We start from the raw sequence: 20,337 nt of genomic DNA, 5'->3' as shown, positions 1-20,337 counted from the left end.
TAATAAAAAAAAACCCTGGAGAAGGAATTAGAAAATCAGGTACTATGCTTGACGGAATCCTTGTGCCCATTACCAGAGCCTCACTAAAAGAATAAAATAAAATGATCTCTGTTCTATCATTCATGTTATAGTCATTTCTATCTTTAACATTCTCTTTTCTTTTTGAAATTTCTACCAAATACAACATGATTTTGTGGCATTTATAAAACTAAATGATCTCCCCGGCAACTTTGTCTACTTCCCATAGCCAAGAGGATAACTATATGTTTTTCCTTTGGTTCACCTTCTTACTTAGCTTCTTTAGGATCACCAATTGTAGGCTCCGTGTCCCTTATTTATGGCTAGAAACCAATTATGAGTGAGTACATCCCATATTCATCTTTTTGAGGACCACGAGGGATGCACCCACCCACTGAGACAGTGGAGCTGATCTATTGGGAGCTCACCAAGGCCAGCTGGACTGTGACTGAAAAAGCATGGGATAAAACTGGACTCTCTGAACATGGTGAACAATGAGAGCTGATGAGACGCCAAGGACAATGGCAAGGGGTTTTGATCCTACGTAATGTGCTGGCTTTGTGGGAGCCTACCCAGTTTGGATGTTCACCTTCCTAGATATGGACGGAGGGGGGAGGACCTAGGACTTACCACAGGGCAGGGAACCCTGACTGCTCTTTGGACTGGAGAGGGAGGGGGAAAGGAGTGGGGGGAGGGGGAGAAGGGTGGGAGGAGGGGGAGGGAAATGGGAGGCTGGGAGGAGGTGGAAACTTGTTTTTTCTTTCTCATTTTCTCAATAAAAAAAAGATTAAAAAAATGTAAAAAAAAACTAAATGACTGATAACTTACTGTATTATTGAAGCAAGAATAGCCAAGCTATATTAACATAAAAATCATAGTTCATTTTTAATGTATGTAATAGTAGTCCTTTACATCAGTCCAAAAACTTACTGGCTACAAAGCAGAATTATTCTTTCCCTACAAGTGCAGAATGCTTTGCCCAATCATGAGCACAGCACTTTCCCCACTGGATCAGAACTGCCTATTGCGTTACTCCCTTACAGCCAACCTGTGAGCTTGCTGAGGCCATGAAGATGGCCCTACTTGTATTTGTAGTTCCAGAACTTGGCTGTAGGTGATATACAATAACCTGGTTGAACTATTCCAATCTAATTATGTGTACTATAGTACTGATACTAAATACCAGAAAAAATGAAAGTTGAAATATAATTGAGCTGTTTAAATCCACTATTCTGCCAAGATAGAAAACACTTTATTTTCTGACTAAATTTCTTGAAACATATTATGAAAACTTAAATGAAGCATACACTGAAGAGTTGTAAACCTCATTAGCTAAAAGGAATTTAACCCTCTCAAAGTCATTTCTCATTCTGGTTGTGGTCACTCAATTCCTTTTTATTATAAATTCAAGCTACCAGCCCCAATTAAAAAAAATTCATCAGCTTCCTGGATTTAGAAATACTGATCAATTGCCTATTGTGAACATCCAGGTCCAGTGAGCTTATTGGAAGTTTAATGGAAGCTTGAGCAGAAATGATGATTTCCAAATTCAAGTTAACTGCGTAAGACATGGAACTCCTCACCTTTGTTTCCACCTGGGGGATCTGGATCTTGACCGTGCCATCCTTTAGCATATGAGTCACCTGATCCACTTTTCACACTGCAAAGAAATAAAACATTAGCAAGTTTGTTTGTTTGTTTGTTTTTAGAGTGCAGTATGCTCTGGCAAATGCAAAGAGAAAGCTGCTTAATTCTTCTGTGCATCTATTTCCTGATCTGCAAAACAGGAATAAGAGCACCCTCCTTAGTAAAATACTGTCAAGATAAAAAGACTTCAAACAAGATCAACAAGTGCTTTCTGTAAAGGACTACATTGAAATTTGTTGTAGATGTTGTACAACATAAGATATGAATTAAGTCAATTAATTCTGTCTTATTAAAATAATCCCTTTAGCCAGGCAGTGGTAGTATACACTTTTAATCCCAGCACTCAGCATGTAGAGGCATGTGGATCTCTATAAATTTGAGACCAGCCTGACTGGTCTACAAAGTGAGTTCCAGGACAGCTAGGGCTACACAGAGAAACTCTATTTCAAAAATAAATAAATAATAAATAAAACAACAAAAATAAAATAAAACCAAACAATCCATTAAAATGTAAAAACAGAGCCAGGCAGTGGTGGCACATGCCTTTAATCCCAGCACTCAGGAGGTAGAGGCAGGCAATCTCTGTGAGTTTGAGGCCAACCTGATCTACAGAGCTAGTTCCAGGACAGTGTAAAAACATAGCTAGGCATGGTAGCATAATCCTAGAACTTGGAAAGCTAAGACAAGAGTTTGAGTTTGAAGACAGCCTGTGCTATATACCAAATTTGAGGCCAACTTGGGTTACATAGCAAGACCCTGCTTCAAAAAAAGTAAACGACATGGTAGACCATCTTGAGATGTACTATAAATATAAAACACACATCAGCTTTCAAAGGCTGGCTAAATAAAAGAAGGCAAAACACACCTCTAGCTTTGCTATCATACCAACATTGAAAAATAAAACAGCATACTCACAAAATAGAAAAACAGAAAAAAAAACTACTCTAGCCTGGTAACATCTCAGCATCCGTGAAAACCCAACCCATATTTAACATTTTACGCTTAAATCTAAAGTATGTACTCTTTATTCTGACTTGTCCTGCAATTCCCTTTCTGCAATATTTCCAAGGCAATTGCATCTGAGTAGTGGAAGTTCTGAGGCTTCTACTCTCTACCCCTACCACTCCTTATCTGCTCACCTTTTCTGGTTTGTCTGACTTACTCTTTTGTTTTCTGGTCAGGGGCGCAACCAGTTTTGCTGTGGAATAATCCTTCAGTATACTGTATAAATTACACTGTAATTGGTTTAATAAAGACACTGATTGGCCAATAGCTGAACAGGATAAGGTTAGATGGGAAAACCAGAATAAGAACACTGGGAAGAAAGATGGAGTCAGAGTCATCGTCAGGCAAACATGGTGAGGTTACAAGGAGATACAGGGGGAGCAAGATATATTGGAGGGCAGGTAAAGCCACGAGTCACGTGGCAATACATAGATTAATAAAAATGGATTAATTTAAATTATAAGAGCTAGTTAGCCTAAGCTATTGACCAAGCATTTATAATTTATATTAAGTCTCCATGTAGGTTCTTTGGGAACTGGCAGGCGAGGAAAAAAAAGTCTGCCTACACAGTATTTAATGTATGACTTAGGTGCAAATCCATTCTTGAGTGAAAGAGGACATTGCCTAAAGAGACTGATCTGCACCCCCTCACCCTACACCATTTTAGTCCTGAGGCAGTTTACTCCCACCACCACCCCAGTCAGCCATAATAAAGGAAAAGGACCCTGTTGAGGTAAACTGATTGTAGATTAACACTGAGGGTATTTAATCTTGATTGTCAGCAGGATTTAAAAATCAATTTCACGCCGGGCGGTGGTGGCGCATGCCTTTAATCCCAGCACTTGGGAGGCAGAGGCAGGCGGATCTCTGTGAGTTCAAGGCCAGCCTGGTCTACAAGAGCTAGTTCCAGGACAGGAACCAAAAGCTACGGAGAAACCCTGTCTAGAAAATCCAAAAGTAAATAAATAAATAAAAATCAATTTCACTTTTTGTGTGTATGGGTGCAGAGGTAGACTCATGATGATTAGGGTGGGGGGTGTCAAGGCTGTCTTCCTGATTTCAGGTGTTTTTCTCTCTCGTTGTCTACAATAAGGTCTCTTACTGCCCTGGAGCACACCTGTTTAGCTGGACAGACTAGCCATCAAGCTAACGGAGTCCCAGTCCTGGTTCCCTTCCCCACATTTCTGGGTTTCCCAATATGTACCATTATGCCTAGCTTTTATATGGACTGAACTCAAGTCCTAATAAGCAAGCACTTTACATAAGCTTAATTAGTAGATCTTCAGATCCAAAACATAAAGTTTCTTCCCCAAATACTGCCATATAACTTTTCACTTACAGCCTGTAGTCTCCCTGCCTCCCATTTCTGCCATTATCTAGAACAACCCTAACCCCTTGTTATGTCTCCACCACTGCCCAGCATTATTTCACTTCTTTGGCTGGTAATGGAGACAAGAGAATTGTCTGGCTCTCAGTCACTTGCTAAAGCTTCTCATAAAATTTTGAGATTTTACATGAGCAGGTGGAATTGTTAGGAGATTATCTTTATGTCATTCCTGGACTGGGCCCTGGCATCTAGTTGTATTTTCTACCCCTTCTTTATGTTTAATCAGATACTTAGTATCTTTTTGTAATCATCAACTACATCAAGAAGGAAACCTTTGAAGCTTAGTTCAACAAGGACAGACTCTATAGTATAAGGCATGGTTTTCAAGATATGGCTTTCAAACTGCCCCAAGGTAGTCACCTTCACAAACAACCATATTTTTAGGACCCTCATTTAGAAATTATAAAGGGGTACAGAATTAATAGGATGCCTAATTTGGGGGAATATATTCCAGTCTTGGTTCTCTTATCATAGACCACAAAAGTACAGAGAATAACAAAAGGTCTGACTCTTACAGGGGCCCCATCAAAGTTACAGAAAGGAGAAACCGAAACATCTGAATAAAAGTACGAGCATGGATTTTTGATAATGAAAAGAATAAAAACATAGAAAGGGGTTGGGAAGTTAGCTCCATTGTAATCTAGTGCCAAGAAGTAGAAATAGGCAGATTGCTAACCTATGTAGCACAGTCCAGGCCAATGAGAAACCACCTAAAAAACAAATGAAGCTGGAGAGAAATAGCTAAAATTCTTATTGAGCAGCCAGGATTATGTGTGGTTCAAATCCCAGGCACCTGTATGGCTGTGTAAATCTCAGCACTGGGGACCAGAGACAGAAAGATCTCTGGGACTTGCTAACCAGTGTAGCTAAATAAGAACCTCCACGTTTAATGAGAGAATCTATCACAAAAATAAGGTAAAATGACTGAGAAAACCATCCCAACATCAACTTCTGGCCTCTCCTTGAAAGCCCAACACATGTACACACAAATATACACAGTGGATGCACCTGAGGAAAGACACTCAGGCTGTCCTCTGGCCTATACATGCACATACATTTGGGTTAAAGATTTTATAGCAGGGCATAGTGCTGTACACCTTTATTCTCAGCTCTTTGGAGACACAGGCTGATTTAGTTCAAGGCCAGCCTGGTCAGCATAGTAAGTTCCAGAACAGCCAGGGCTACATAGTGAGAGCTGTCTTAGAAAAAAAATGAAAAAAAGGAAAAATTTTATAATATAAATAAGATTTTGTCCTAGACTTAAAAAAATACTAGTTTGATTTTTCCCAAACAGAAAAGGAAAAATAAAACCACAAAACTACAGAATATCACAAAAGGTCCAAGTTTAGTTGGAAAAGGCTTTCTAGGGTGGTGATCCTAGATCAGAGTCCCTTAGTCTAAACACCAATGATTTGATGTTAAGAAGAACTACAGTACTGCATATGAAGGGTGCTTGGTCTATTGTTTTGATCAGAAAAGTCCTTGAACCACAGCATCAAACGAGCTGATAGAGCTGATCCAAGCTGGTGAGAGCCCAGGGACTCTAGACAGAACTAGGCCCTCTGCCTGTGGGTGACAGTTGTGCAGCTTGGACTATTTGTGGAGACCCTAGCAGTAGGACCATGATCTATCCACAGTGTATGAGCTGGTATTTATAAAGAAGGAAAGAGAAAAAAAATTGCAGTTTGGTTTTGTATTTTACAAAGAATCTCTCCATCCCTTATATTCATCTGATCTGGTTGATGAATGTTGATGAATTCTAACATGGAATTGTTGCCAGGAACAGCAGCATAGGTCTAATCAAAGTTGAATGCTGGGACAGGTGTTTCTCTAGGAGTTCAAGGGCCTTGATTTGCAAAGGAGTTCCAGGAGAGTCAGAGATAGTCAGTCTCAAAATCAAATGAAAAAATAAAAATAAAGATTGAGCCTGATGTGGTGGCATATACCTTTAATCTCAGTACTCAAAAGGCAGAGGCAGGTGGATCTCTGGGAGTTCAAGGCCAAACTATTCTAATTATGCAGTCAAGACTAGCACTCAGGAGGCAGAGGCAGGTGGACCTCTGTGAGTTCGAGGCCAGCCTGGTCTACAAGAGCTAGTTCAAGGACAGCCAGAGCTACAGAGAAACCCTGTCTCAAAAAACCAAAAAACTAGTCAGAGTTACAAAATTATACTCACATAATAAAAATTAAATTTAAAAATATACAACTGAGCCAGGAGCTGATGGCACAGGCCATTAATTCCAGCACTCAGGAGGCAGAGGCAGAGGCAGGCAGATCTCTGTAAGTTTGAGGTCAGCCTGGTCTACAAGAGCTAGTTCCAGGACAGCCAGAGCTACACAGAGAAACTCTGTTTCAAAAAACCGAAAAGAAAAGAAGGAAGGAAAGAAAGAAAGGAGAGAGAGAAAGAAGAGAAGAGAAGAGAAGGGAAGGGAAGAGAAGAGAAGAGAAGAGAAGAGAAGAGAAGAGAAGAGAAGAGAAGAGAAGAGAAGAGAAGAGAAGAGAAGAGAAGAAAGAGGCTATCCTTCCCTCTGCCCAGCCAAGCATTTGTCTTGGACATAGTAATAAACTAGCTTAAATACGAGCTAAATTTAATTCTGCGACCCTGGTGGCTCACCTTCACACAGTCAGGGGTGGAGAGGGGTGACTTTTCTGCAGTGAGAAACCTCAAATTTCCAAAACTACCACAGGTGCTGGAGAGGGAACAAAGGGGCAGCGTGGGTGGTGCAGCTTCTGATTAGTAGTCATTTGTACTCAACTATAAATGTCGTGAAAAGCACTGCACAGGCACAAACATCTCTACAAAATGTTGGTTGCCATTACCACTGTCCTACTGCCATTCCACTGTCCTACTGCCATTACTGCTACCATCATTCCACCACCACCCAGGTGCTCCGACCGTGTCACATTGGCCACTGGGGAAAAAAAGCACCCTGAACTGGGAGGAACAAAATGACAGAAAGTAAATGTGTAAGAGTGAAGAAAGCAGGGGAAAAGAAAAAGCAAGAAATCAAAATCAAGTCTTACCCTTCTTTCTGGAGATTTGACTTTCCAGCTCCTCAAAAAGGACAGAAAGAAGGAAGGAAGGAAGGAAGGAAGGAAGGAAGGAAGGAAGGAAGGAAGGAAGGAAGGAAGGAAGGAAGGAAGGAAGGAAGGAAGGAAGGAAGGAAGGAAGGAAGACAGACAAAGGGCACCTCTAACCTTCAGTTATGCATGAGGGTTTTCTTTTCTGCTTCTTTGCTTCTTTTTGCTACTTTGTTTCTTTTGGGGGCCTGGGGATTAGACAAGGCTGGCTCATGGGTCCCAGAATCCACCTGTCTGCATTTGCTGTAGTCCAGCAAGAAAACAATTTTAAGGCGGGAAGGGCAAGATGGCTCAGCAAATAAAGCCACAAGCTGATTTTGCTGAAGACCTTGGTTCAATTCCATGCTAGAACTCCAGTTCCAGGGAAACAGACGCCCCCTTCTGGCATCCAGACACACATACACATAAAATAAAAATAAGTCTTGCCAGGCAATGGTGGCGCAGGCCTTCAATCCCAGCACTCAGGAGGCAGAGGTAGATGGATCTCTGTGAGTTTGAGCCCAGCCTGGTCTACAGAGTGAGTTCCAAGACAAACCAGGACTACACAGAGAATCTCTCAAAAAACAAAAAGCAAAAGTCTTAAAAAATAAGTGTTTTAAATGCGAAAACACAATAATGCATATTTATAACAAAAAAGGAAAGCAAAATAAAGTCCAGCCAAATTAATCCTAATGCTTCACTATTAGTAAAAGATTAAATTAAGCCAAGCATGATGGCACTTGCCTTCAATTCCAGCACTCAGGAGGCAGAGACACGTAGATCTCTGTGAGTTCAAGGCCAGTCTGGTCTAGTGAGTCAAGGATACACAAAGAAACCCTGTCTTGAAAAAAAATGAAAATAATAATAATAATAATATCCGACATGCACATTGTTTTAACTTTAAATGCCTGTCTGTTTTCCTCTACTTACCCTGCCTGAGTTCAAATCAAACTCTTTGTTTTCCCTAATTAGGTCATGCTGGTCCTCCTATATCAATGCCCTTGCCTCCATTTGCCTGTACTTTCCTAAATTGTTTGAGTGTCATATATGCCCCCATGCCAGATGCCCCAGGGCTCTTCCTTGAATTTCTTTCTCCTTAGGGATTCGGGGTTTGTTCAGTGATTACTTCAACAGATCTTATTTATTTACATAGTAGTAGTAATTTAAATAGGCAAAGTCTCTAAACAGTGTATCTCCCTAAAAAAATTTCAAATATCCTACTAATGTATAAGATGAATTAGTAATTGAAAACTCCCCATAAAATATAAAAGAAATAACCAGCCTTTTCACCTCCATTAAATTAAAAAATATGAAGTCCTTATTTTGGAGAGGAGGCACAAGAGGAACACTCGTGCACTGCAAGAATATACACAAGTATAAGTAAACTAGAAGTACCCCAAAATGTTGAACATGCCCATATCCAAATACCACATAAATATGTACCTTGGAGTGGAGACTCTCAAATTTTGGTGTGCACTGGAATACCTGGAAGGATGGTTAACAGAGATTGCTAGATCCTAATCCTGGTGTTAAAAGGACCACAAAAAGAAGGATTTATTATTATTATTTGGTTTTTTGAGACATATATATTAAATATATCAGGAAAAAAAGCTGTATATATGCCATAGTCATTATCTCTGGTTTTTCTCCTCCCAATCTTGCTAGTCACATTATCAAGTTGGTTTTCCACCACCTCTAGCCACAAAACCCAACTATTCTAGCCAAATCATTAATGAAACTTATCAGCCAAATCTATAGTAACATCTCCTCCTATTCTTTCTTTACTTTGACTTCATTTACCCCTCTTGGCAAACTGATCTTTTACAGTGAGCTCATTTTTCTTCCAGTGACATCAATCCTTGGACTATTCGTCATCTACACTCTCCCCAGCACTCAGGTTCATAGTTTTATATACTTCCTATAAGCCACCAATCTCAAAATTTCCATCTCCAGCCTCTGCAATTCTCTAATCTTTTATAAGCAGTAACCTATTTGGTATTGTAAGTATAGCAAATTCATGAAACCTCCCCCCATCTATTCCTTATACATCTTGCTCTTCCTCACAAATAAATGGCTTTACATTTCAATGAATAGAAATTACAATGTCCAACAAACAAATGAAAAGATACCCTATTAAAAACCCAGGAAATAAAGAGAAAACGAGCTGCACCAGAAGCAGAAGCCAGGAGCAAACCCAATCCTGGGACAAAATGGATCAGGATTGACCCAGCAACCAGATCCAGAGTCAACAATCTCCACTGGAACAGGTACAAGGGAGGAACCCCTGAGCAAGTGAGCCAGACTGCTGAGGGTCCAGACGTGAATCCAGGACCTTCAAGGGAGTAGACCAAAGCCAACACCCTGGTGGATCTGGGCCAGAGTCTAGGACCTCCCAGAAACTAGGCTGGAACCAGGACCTCTGTCAGCCTGGGCATGAGTGAACCTGGGTCCTCCGAGGGAATAGGCAGGACCAGAGATCTCAGCAGGGCCAGACGAGAGTCTGGAACCTCAGAGAGTGTAGGCCTGATGATGTGGGAGTGTCATATATCAATCTGTTGATTTCATTGGTTAATCAATAAAGAAACTACTTGGCGTGATAGGTTAGAACATAGGTGGGTGGAGTAAACAGAACAGAATGCTGGGGGGAAGAGGAAGTAAGGCAGACGCCATGCCTCTCCTCGATGAAGCTCCAGCCCAAGATGGACATACACTAGAATCTTCCCAGTAAGACTGTGGTGCTACACAGATTACTAAATATAGGTTAAGCAAGATATGAGAGTTAGCCAAGAAGAGGCTAGATATAATGGGCCAAGCAGTGTTTAAAAGAATACAATTTGTATGGTGTTGTTTTGGGTGTAAAGCTAGCCATACGGGAGCCGGGCAGGATGAAAAGTAGGCCCGCAGCTCCTTCTATCGCCTGAGCCAGGTCCTCTGTGGGTTCCAGCACTGGTTTGTGACATCAAAGGGAATAGGCAGGAACCTGGAACCCCTGCGGGTCTGAGCACAATTCTGAGACCTCTGAGCACATAAGCAGGTCCCCTGCGGGTTCAGGCGCACCCTAGCCTGGAACCTTCCAGGCAATAGACTGGAACCAGAAACCTTTCCACGTCCAACTCCAACCTAGGGACTTCTGCAGGATGGAATCCAGACCAGGATTTATAGATACAGGTCAAAGCCAGTTACCTAAGCCAAAGTTGCCCTGAGGTAAGGAACTCCACCTGAGGCAACAAATTCCACAGGAGTGAAACAGAACAAGACTCCTAGGACAGAGAGGGCCTGAGGAAACAAGCTCCACCAGGAGCAGAAGCCAGGAGCTAATCGAACCCTGGGAGCCAACCCAGTCCCAGAACACTGGCTGATCAGGACTGAGCCAGCAACCTGACTCAGAGTCTGCTATCTCCACCGGAACAAGATTGGGACTGAACCAGTTACCTAAGACACAGAGAGAACAAGCTCCACTAGGAGCAGAAGCCAGGAGAAAACCCAGTCCTGGGACATGGGTGGATCAGGACTGAGCCAGCCAGTGACCAGATCCAGAGTCAGTGATCTCCACCACAACAGGTCCAACTCCAAGCCAGGGACTTCTGCAGGAGGAGATCCAGACCAGCATTTACAGAAACAGATCAATGCTGCAGCCTAGGCCAAAGTAGGATTGAGACAGCAGACTCCAAGGGACCAAGCAGACCAAAGCAAAGGAGCACTGAGCTACCTCCAGGAACAGGAATAACCAATGGGGTAACTAGAACTGTGACAATGACTGTACCATGATGAACGACCATCTGAGCTTTGGATTCACTGGAACCTAGAAGATTATTCAAAAACAATCTCAGACAGCCCCAACCACACCTATAAGAGGAAAAGATGAGTAGAAAAGGTAAAAATCACATGCTACACCACAAAGAGCAAAACAATACCAGTAAAACCTAAAGAAATTGATCACCAAAAGAATACATAATCCAATAAAAAAAATGGAGTACAGACCTAAACAGAGAACTCTCAACAGAGGAATCTAAAATGGCTGAAAGACACTTAAGGAAATGTTCAACATCCTTAGTCATCAGAGAAATGCAAATCAGAACAACTCTGAGATTGCATCTTACATCTGAAAGAATGGCCAGGATCAAAAACCCTGATGACAACTTATGCTGGAGAGGTTGCAGGGTAAACAGAACACTTCTGCATTGTTGGTGGGAATGCAAGCTGGTACGACCCCTTTGGATGTCAGTGTGGCAATTTCTCAGAAAATTAGGAAACGACCTTCCTCAAGACCCAGTAATACCACTTTTGGGCATATATCCAAAGGATGCTCAATCGTGCCACAAGGACATGTGCTCAACTATGTTCATAGCAGCATTGTTTGTCATAGCCAGAACCTGGAAACAACCTAAATGCTGATCGATCAAAAAATTGATAAGGAAAATGTGGTACATTTACACAATGGAGTACTACACAGCAAAAAAAAATTACGACAGCTTGAATTTTGCAGGAAAATGGATGGAGCTAGAAAACATTACTTTGAATGAGGTAACCCAAACACAGAAAGACAATTATCACATCTACTCACTCATAGGTGGTTTTTTTTAACATAAAACAAAGAAAGCCATCCTACAAACCACAATCCCAGAGAACTTAGAGAATAATGCGGACAGTAAGAGAGACTTACATAGATCTAAGTACATGGGAAGTAGAAAGTATAAAAAGACAAGATCTCCTGAGTAAATTGGGAGCATGGGGACCTTGGAGGAGAATTGAAGGGGGAGGGTAGAGTCAGGGAGGGGAGCAGAGAAAAATGTAGAGCTCAATAAATATCAATTAAAAAAAGAACCCAGGAAATAAAAGTAAAATATTACCTTATAGTCATGGGTTTTATTTTAAAAATTAACACTGGACAGCATCTATTTGTTGACAAATAGAAAAAGAAAATTTCTCACCTGAGGAAAATTTCTCTACAGAAACCATGAAGCAGAAGAAAACTACAAACCTACACTCAAAAGATAATTAAATGTTGTATATTAAAAACAAGAGACTATTTTAAAAATCACCTTGAATTAGAAAGTCAGTGACATATACCTATGTGAGAATCTCCACCTTGAACCAGTCTAAAAAGAAATAAACCAAAATCCGATAAAAAACAAAACAGAAATATAAGAAATAAAAAAAGCTAACTGAACTCTGTTGTGTACAGGGAGGCATCAAAAGTTTAGTTTTTCAAAAGTGGAACTTCCAAGTTACTCAAAGGAGAATAAACTCAAGTGAAAATGTAATAATCAAGTACATCGAAAGAAGACATTAAAGTAAAACAATGGAAAAATAAAAATGGCATTGGGAGGAGAGTAAAAAGGAAACAAAGTTAGAAAGCTACAGAAATACAGAAAAGTAGTATCTGTGTGATTATAGCTCCTGATAAAGAACAGATTCATGCATGGTATTGTATGTGTGTAATATCAGCACTCGGGGAGCAGAGGTAGGAGAATTGCTCCAGGTTTGAGAACAGCCAGGACTATATAGCAAGGCCATCTCATAATTCCAAACAAAAATAGAAAAGAGATAATTCAAACACAAATCTTGAATAAATTTTAAAAATCACAATTTGAGGAAACCAGGCAGGTGACATACTTTCGCAGTGGACCACTCACTTAACATGTACAATACCTTGGGTTTAACCTCCAACCTCACAGTAAAAAAAAAGAAAATCTCCTTTCAGTAATAGAAAAATAGCTGAAATAGGGTTCATCAAGATATCTAGGGTAGGTATACAACATTCAGCTCTGAAATGCAGTCTACTAAGTACTATTTCATTTAAAGATAAAATCATGAAGAGTTCCAAGCACAAAAGAACTAATAACTTAGAAATCCATGGCTTTGGGTTCACTTACTGCTGATGGGAATGTAAATGATACAGCCAGCCACTTTAGAACAGTCTAGCAGTTACTCATAAAGTCAAACATAGTGTTACCATATGGCCCAACTATTATTCCATTCAGGTATACATACATAACCACAATAATTGGAAATATGTCCATACAACATCTTTTTACAACAATGTTCATAGGAGTATTTATAATAGCCAAAAGGTAGAAAAACCTCAAATGTACATTAAGACATGAGTGAACAAAATGTCATACATATACAGTGGAATATCTAAGCATAAAATATGGAGTAGATATTGATACATGTTACAACACAGATGAACCTCAAAGCATAAATTTCATTGATGGAGGAGGGTCATCTGTCTATGTGTTACTTTCATTGGTTAATAAAGAAACTGCCTTGGCCCTTTGATAGAACAGAAAATTAGGTAGGCGGGGAAGACAGAACAGAATGCTGGGAGAAAGAAGGCAGTGAAGCATTCTCCATGATTCTCCTACCAGAGACGGATGTAGGCTAAAATCCTTCCCAGTAAGCCACCACCTCGTGGTACTACATACATTAATAGAAATGGGTTAATCAAGATGTGAGAATTAGCCAATAAGAGGCTGAAACTAATGGGCCAGGCAGTGTTTAAATGAATACAGTTTCCGTGTACTTATTTTGGGCAAAGCTAGCGGTGCGGGAGCCGGGCAGCAGGAAGCAGCCCTCAGCTCCCACTACATTTCATTTAGCTAAAATATCCCAGCACTCAGGAGATAGAGGCAAGCAGATCTCAGTGAGTTCAAGGCCAGCCTGGTCTACAAAGCAAGTTCCAGGACAGCCAGGGCTACTTCTACAGAGAAACCCTGTCTTGAAAAACAAAACAAAACAAAAAAATTCAAAGAAACGGAATGATGGCTAATGTTTTTTCTTTAGGGTTTTTTTTTTTTGGAACAGGGCTCCCTGTCAGGAAGGCTGGCCTCACACCTGCTGTGTAGGTGAGGATGATGACATTCAACTCCTAGTCCTCCTTTCTTATATCTCCCAAGTTCTGGGATTCTAGACATCCACGATCACACCTAACAAGAACTTTTTGGGTGAAGAACTATTCTGGAATTAGACTTATGATAATGTGTGTACAACTGTATGAAAATACTAAAAATACTGAACTATACACTTAAAATGGGTGAATTATGCAAAAAAGATTCCACACTAAATGAAAACTTAGTATTTACAAATGCAATGAATAAAAATTCTCAAGTAAAGCCTTTGCAACAAGAAAACACAGGAATAAGTGTGCTCAGAGGAAAGGGAAAAGCAGAAGTGAGGAGATCACGCGTGGGTTATTCTGATGGTCACAGAAAGCATGTTACCTTATCACCAGTTCTTCAGTAAGTGCATACAGAACTCCACTGCTGCTTATCATTCGTATAATTTGGTTACATGGGATAAAGTAATTCCTACCTTTCTCACACAAAGAAAAACAGAAAAATAAACATATTAGAAAGAGGTTAAATACAAACATAGGCCATTAAAACAAAAATGCTAATGTTCCCAGGGACTGGGGAGATGGCTAAGTAGGTAAAGTTCTTGCCATACAAGCACAGGGACTTGTTGGATCCCCAGAACCCAGGAAAAAATAAAAACAAAAACGAGGGGGAGCTTACAAGTCTTTCTTCCATATGCATGCCATGGCATGAACATGCAAATACACACTAAGTGTAAAAATGATGAGTTTTTAATTTTTTTTTTACTTTATATATATTGTGCTGGTCTGCATACATGTTTGTGTACCATATGTGCATATGGAACCCACTAAGGTCAGAAAAGTTCATCAGATAAACTGGAACGGGCGTTTCAATAGTTGGGAACAATCATGTGGATGCTGCAAACAAAATCCAAGTTCTTTATAAGAGAAACAAGTGCTCTTAATTGGTGATTCATTTCTTCAGGCATAAAGAACTGTTTATTTAAAATTAAAAAAAAATATTGACAATGAAGCAAGCATAGTGGCTCACATGGTGGCTCAGCACTTTGGAAGCTGAAACTGGAAGATAGCTATGAGTTTTAGGCCACCCTGGGCTACAGAGAGTCTAAAGTCAGCCTTGATTATAGAGTAATACCCTGTCTCAAGTGAGGTGTGTGTGTGTGTGTGTGTGTGTTTGTGTGTGTACACAAACACAAAGACTAAATAATCAAATTCTATGAGATGCACTAAAAACAGTGACCAGTTAAAAAATTATGAGACTGAATCTCCATCATAAACACTCCATCAATAAAATGTTTGCCAAGTAAGCATGAGGACCTGAGTTCATCTCCCTATCACCTACATAAAAAGCTGGTCCAGAAGCACAACTGTAATCCCTGGGCTGCAAAGGCATTTGCTCGCCAGCTAATCTAGCACAATTAATGAATTGCAGGTTTAGTGAAAGACTCTGTCTCAAAAATAAGACAGGACAATGAGCTGGCTCAGCAGACAAAGATGCTTTGTATATAAATAAGCATGGCAAATGAGTGCGATTCCCCCAAACCAAAGGTAGACGAAGAGAACTGATTCCACGCTGTCATCTGACCTCCACATATGTCCCAGCACATACCTGAACTCTAACAGTAAATAAAAATTTAAAAAATAAGATAGACAACTATCAAAGAAGACAATTGATATCAAACCTCTGGCCTTAACATGCATGCAACACCGACATAAATACACACACACAAATTCATTGTAATAAACACAATACAAATAAATAGTAACGTAGTACAAATGAATAATAAAATCAGTACAAATTAAAGACTAAATATGTGTCATTTATAAGATATTAAACACTTAAAATAGCAAAGAAAAGAGGCTGAGATGAAGTTTAGTTAGCATAGTGCTTGCCTAACATGCATGAAACCCTAAGGTTCAGTCACCAGAACCACATAAATCAGTAGTTCTCAACCTGTGGGTCACAACCCCTCTTGGGTTGTCAAGTAGCCAGTTCATAGGGGTTACCTAGAATTAGCAGAAAACATAGATATTTAGCAAAATTACAGTTATGAAGCAGCAACAAAAATAATCTTGTGATTGGTGGTCACTATAACATGAGGAACTATATTCAAGGGTCACAGCATTAGGAAGGTTGAGAACCACTGATATAAATGAAGTGTGATGCACACATATCCCTAATACTACTTAAAGAGATACAGGCAAAAGGATTACAAATTTGGAGTCAAGACGGTCTAAATGAGACTGTCTCAAAAAATAAAGGAAAAGTCAGATGGTGGTGGTTCATACCTTTAATCCCAGCACTCGGGAGGCAGAGGCTCTGTGAGTTTGAGCACAGCCTGGTGTACAAGAGCTAGTTCCAGGACAGCTAGGACTGTTACAAAGAGAAATTCTGCCTCGGGAAAAAAAGAGATAGACAGAAAGAGAGAAAGAAAAGAAATAAAAGGGGAGCTATGTTCAATATACAATTTATCAAACTTAAGAGTATGAAAGAGTGTGGTGTGGGGTCAAAGAGTACTATAGAATAGTTTTTGAAACTATATCTTTTTATTTGGCATTTTTGGTTTTTTTTTCTTCATCTGATTTTTTCAAGACAAGGTCTCACTATATAGCTCTGACCTGGAACTCTGTAGACCAGGCTCGTCTCTAACTCAAAGAGATCTCCCTGCCTCTACCTCCCTGGGGCTAGGATTAAAGGTGTTCACCACTATGCCCAGGGAAATTGGGTCTTAATAAAGTGCCTAGGATGGCCTCAAACTTGTGACTGTTAGCCAGACATGGTGCTACATACCTGTAATCCAGACACTCAGTACCTGAGGCAAGCTTGGGCTTCACAGTGACAACCTGCTTGACACACACACACAAACAACAACAAAAAATCAAAACCTGAGGGTTAGTGATACAGCTAAGTAGGTAGAGTGATTGCCTGGCATACAGGAAATACTGGGCTCAATTCACAGTACTGGAAGAAGCACACGCACACACCTGAATCTGCAACCTTTTTTGTTTGTTTGTTTCTTTTTTGAGACAGGGTTTCTCTAGCTTTGGAGCCTGTCCTGGAACTCTCTCGGTAGACCAGGCTGGTCTCGAACTCACAGAGATCCGCCTGCCTCTGCCACTGTCTGTGCCACCACCTCCCAGGTTGTATCTATAATCTTTTGACTCTAACTTTTGAGTGCTGAAAATTGAATTCATGGCTTCAAACATGCTAAGCAAGTTCTCTATCAACTGAAATCCATGCCTAGCCCCAGAACAGCTTTCAAAAACTCTAACTTTTTTTGTGTGATTGTGGGCATGTCCGTCCTTGTATGTGTGTTCATGTGTATGCAACCATGTGGAGACCAGAAATAGCCATCTTCTTCAATAGCACTCCACCTTATTTGTTTTAGACAGGGGTCTTCCATTTCAACTTACCTGGATGGTCCCCAGGGACCCTCCTCCCTGTGCCTCCTGAGAGCTGGAGTTAGAGGTAACTACAGCTCTGGCTTTTTATTTGGGTACTGGGAATCTGAACTCAGGTCCTCATGATTAGTCATTTTCCCCAGTCCCAAGAAATTTAAATTTTTATGTGCCTAGCTGGGTGATGGTGGTGGCACTCGCCTTTAATCCCAGCACTTGGGAGGCAGAGGCAGGCCTGGTTTACAGAGCTAGTTTCAGGACAGCTAGGGCTGTTAGAGACACACCCTGTCTCAAAAAAATAAATAAATAAATGAAATTGTGTGCTACAAAATGTTCCTGTGCTCTGAAATTTTTACAAGAAAGCAAAAACTGCAATAAGACAAGGTATATGAAATGTACTTTCCATAAATGTCTCATATGATCCTAAAAGAAAGGCAAGGCAAACCACATTATAACACCTTGTCCATTGTTGAGGAAATACCTTCGAAAAAGTAAAGTGATTTGGCCAAGTTAATGAGATAATATAATTCAAAGGTCATAACTTCAAATTCCTTGCTCACTTCTAAAAACACTAAACTATTTTTTTTACAAAAGTGGACTAAATAAGAAGCTGAAGTACTACCAATAAACAAGGAAAATAAAACAGGCATGTCTAATATTTTCCTGTAGTCCACTGTTTAGAAGCCAGAAGCAGAAGAATCAGAAGTTCAAGGCTAGCCTTAGCACACTGTGAGATCAAGGCTAACCTGGGCTAGAAGACTTTGGGGGTGGGGAGGGAAAGACCTGGCAGTGGTGGCTGGACTTCCGGGACTCGGGAGGAGGCAGAGACAGAGGGAATTCTGTGAGTTCGAGGCTAGCCTGGTCTACAGAGCGAGTTCCAGGGCAGGCTCCAAAGCTATACAGAAACCCTGTCTCGAAAAATAAAAATAAAAATAAAAAAAAGAAGAAGGAAGGAAGGAAGAAAAAAAAACGAACATAAGTTAGAGTTTTTGAAAGCTTATGAAAACTTATGAAATTACAGCAAAGCCTTTTTTAGATTTTTTTGAACCTGTTCACACCTAGGGGGGAAAAGACGTTAAAAAACGTGCCAGTCTTGGCAGTGCAGGCCTTATAATCCCAACTACACTACTCTAGAAAGTTCGAAGCCTGCTTGACCTATAGAATGAGTTACACAGCAGCCTGAGGTGAGAGCGGCTGTGTCTGCACAGATACACATCTGTCTCTGGTGGAGTGCTCTCTTGCCACGGGGGAGGGCCTAACTTTAACCCCTGGGGCTACAAAAGAAAAAAAAATGTGCTCCAAAGGTTGCCTGACAGGAATCTCACGGAGCCCATTTTCTACTAGTAGTTGGTAATGTGTTCCAGAAAAGCTACCACTTAAGGTGTACCTCCCAAAGTCCCCCTCCAAAGGAAACTATTTCGGGGACTAAGTTTCTCCAGGGCAGTCCTCCCAGCCGTCTTCCCTTACTCTTCGGCTTTCCCTAGGGAAGACCCGGTGACGGCGGCCACAGCGTCTCCCGCGGACAAAGTGGGCACTCGGGTCCCGCGGGCGGACACGTCCCGGGGCCGCCTGAGGAACCAGCGCTCCATCCCCGGGGCACCGCCCCCTTCCTGGTCCCCAGGATGGACGCTCCGAGTACGGAGCTGCCACCTGCCCGACGCTGTGGGCGGGGAAGGCAGAGGCAGCGGGCAGGTGTCGCCTCGGGCGCCGCAGGCAAGGCACTGGTGGCGACAGTCACCTATCGCCCCGAGAGCCAGGCGCCCTGAGGCGCACCGGCGGCCGCCACAGAGGGAAGGCGGTGGCCGGGCGAGAAGAGAGAAGGGACGAGGTCCCCGAAGAAGCCTAGCCTGCCCGCCACCCGATCCCAGCCGCTTCATCCCAGCCGCCCCATCCCTGCCACCCCATCCCTGCCACCCCATCCCTGCCACCCCATCCCTGCCGCCCGATCCCTGCCACCCCTTCCCTGCCGCCCCATCCCGGCCACCCCATCCCGGCCGCCCGATCCCTGGCACCCCCATTCCGGCCGCCCGATCCCTGCCACCCCATCCCGGCCGCCCCATCCCTGCCACCCCATCCCTGCCGTCCCATCCCTGCTGCCCCATCCCGGCCGTCCCTCCAGCCTCTATGAGAACTGCCTCTCCCGAGCGAAGGACACACCCTCCTTCCCCTGCAGGCCGGGGCCTTCTTGCTCTGCCTGCTCCTTGGACCGCTCACCCCGCAGTGAAGCCGCCGCTGCCGTCGCTTCCAACACCAGAGCCGCTTCAGGTTCCTCCAGGCCTCGCCCCTTGCTCAGCTCCCGCCTCCTGCTCCAACAGCACCCAGCCGCCCTCGCGGGTCTAGGAGACGAACCACTTCCTTCCGGAATGGTCCGGCTCCAACCCCGCCCTGGACACGCCCCCGCCCCACCCCAGCACCGCCCACCGTGTCCTCCTCCTCCTCCTCCTCCTCCTCCTCCTCCTGCCAAACTGGTTCTCACGGAGAAGCCCGGGCTTCGCGCCCCGCTCGGGCTGCCCCAGAGGGCGCTCTAGCGCGCATGGCTGGCTGTGCCCCTCAAATCCTCAGGCTGGAGAAAAGGAACATACTGGATGGTGCAAGGCCTGGGTTCTTTGGAGTTGAGGATAGGATCGCGGCCTCGAGGTCAGCCCTCAGCTTGGTTCCCTGCCTCGTGTGCAGATCGAGGTACCAAGGGGCAGAAGTAGCTGCCAAGCACTTCCAGCTCGACCCTCAAAGGTCTTCCAGAATCAACTTACCTGAACCTGCTTATTCTTGGTCTCCATTCCTGCCTACTTAGTTTCTAACCTGCCACCTAACTTTACCCATCTCCCATAGCCTCAAATGAAGCTTCTACTTGGAAAAAAGCAACTTCTGAACTTTGCAGATAGGTTAATGGTACCCATAAATACCAGCCCCTCTCTGTTTGCTCTCCTCTTTCCTTTTCTTTCTCTCCTTTCTCTCCTTTTTTATATAAACACATTTTTATTGA

The 20,337-nt window shown here is 42.3% G+C and overlaps 1 protein-coding gene across 20 annotated transcripts in view; it reads right to left on the bottom strand.

Moving 5' to 3' along the window:
* Bclaf3 (BCLAF1 and THRAP3 family member 3) overlaps positions 1–19,880 on the bottom strand; it is a 60,048-nt gene extending 40,168 nt beyond the window's left edge. For 10 of the 20 annotated variants that reach the window (XR_012909071.1, XR_012909072.1, XM_075958293.1 and 7 more), the window contains exons 1-3: positions 19,569–19,730; positions 16,747–16,799; positions 1,602–1,678 (exon numbers count right to left, since the gene is read on the bottom strand). Coding sequence is in view for 18 of the 20 variants with exons in the window: in XM_075958293.1 (XP_075814408.1) it covers positions 1,602–1,642 (41 nt within the window). In the remaining 2 variants the exon portion in view is untranslated. Of the gene's footprint in view, positions 1–1,601; positions 1,679–6,671; positions 6,750–8,560; positions 8,641–14,340; positions 14,427–16,746; positions 16,800–19,568 lie in introns of those variants that run through there. The other 10 variants (XM_075958299.1, XM_075958303.1, XM_075958294.1 and 7 more) reach the window with 6 other exon arrangements.
* Between the last annotated feature and the right edge of the window lie 457 nt (positions 19,881–20,337).

Source organism: Microtus pennsylvanicus, chromosome X, assembly GCF_037038515.1.
Source record: "Microtus pennsylvanicus isolate mMicPen1 chromosome X, mMicPen1.hap1, whole genome shotgun sequence".
NCBI classification, from domain to species: Eukaryota; Metazoa; Chordata; class Mammalia; order Rodentia; family Cricetidae; genus Microtus; species Microtus pennsylvanicus.
The sequence above is the reverse complement of the archived record's forward strand: the minus strand, read 5'-3'. Positions and strand labels throughout refer to the sequence as shown.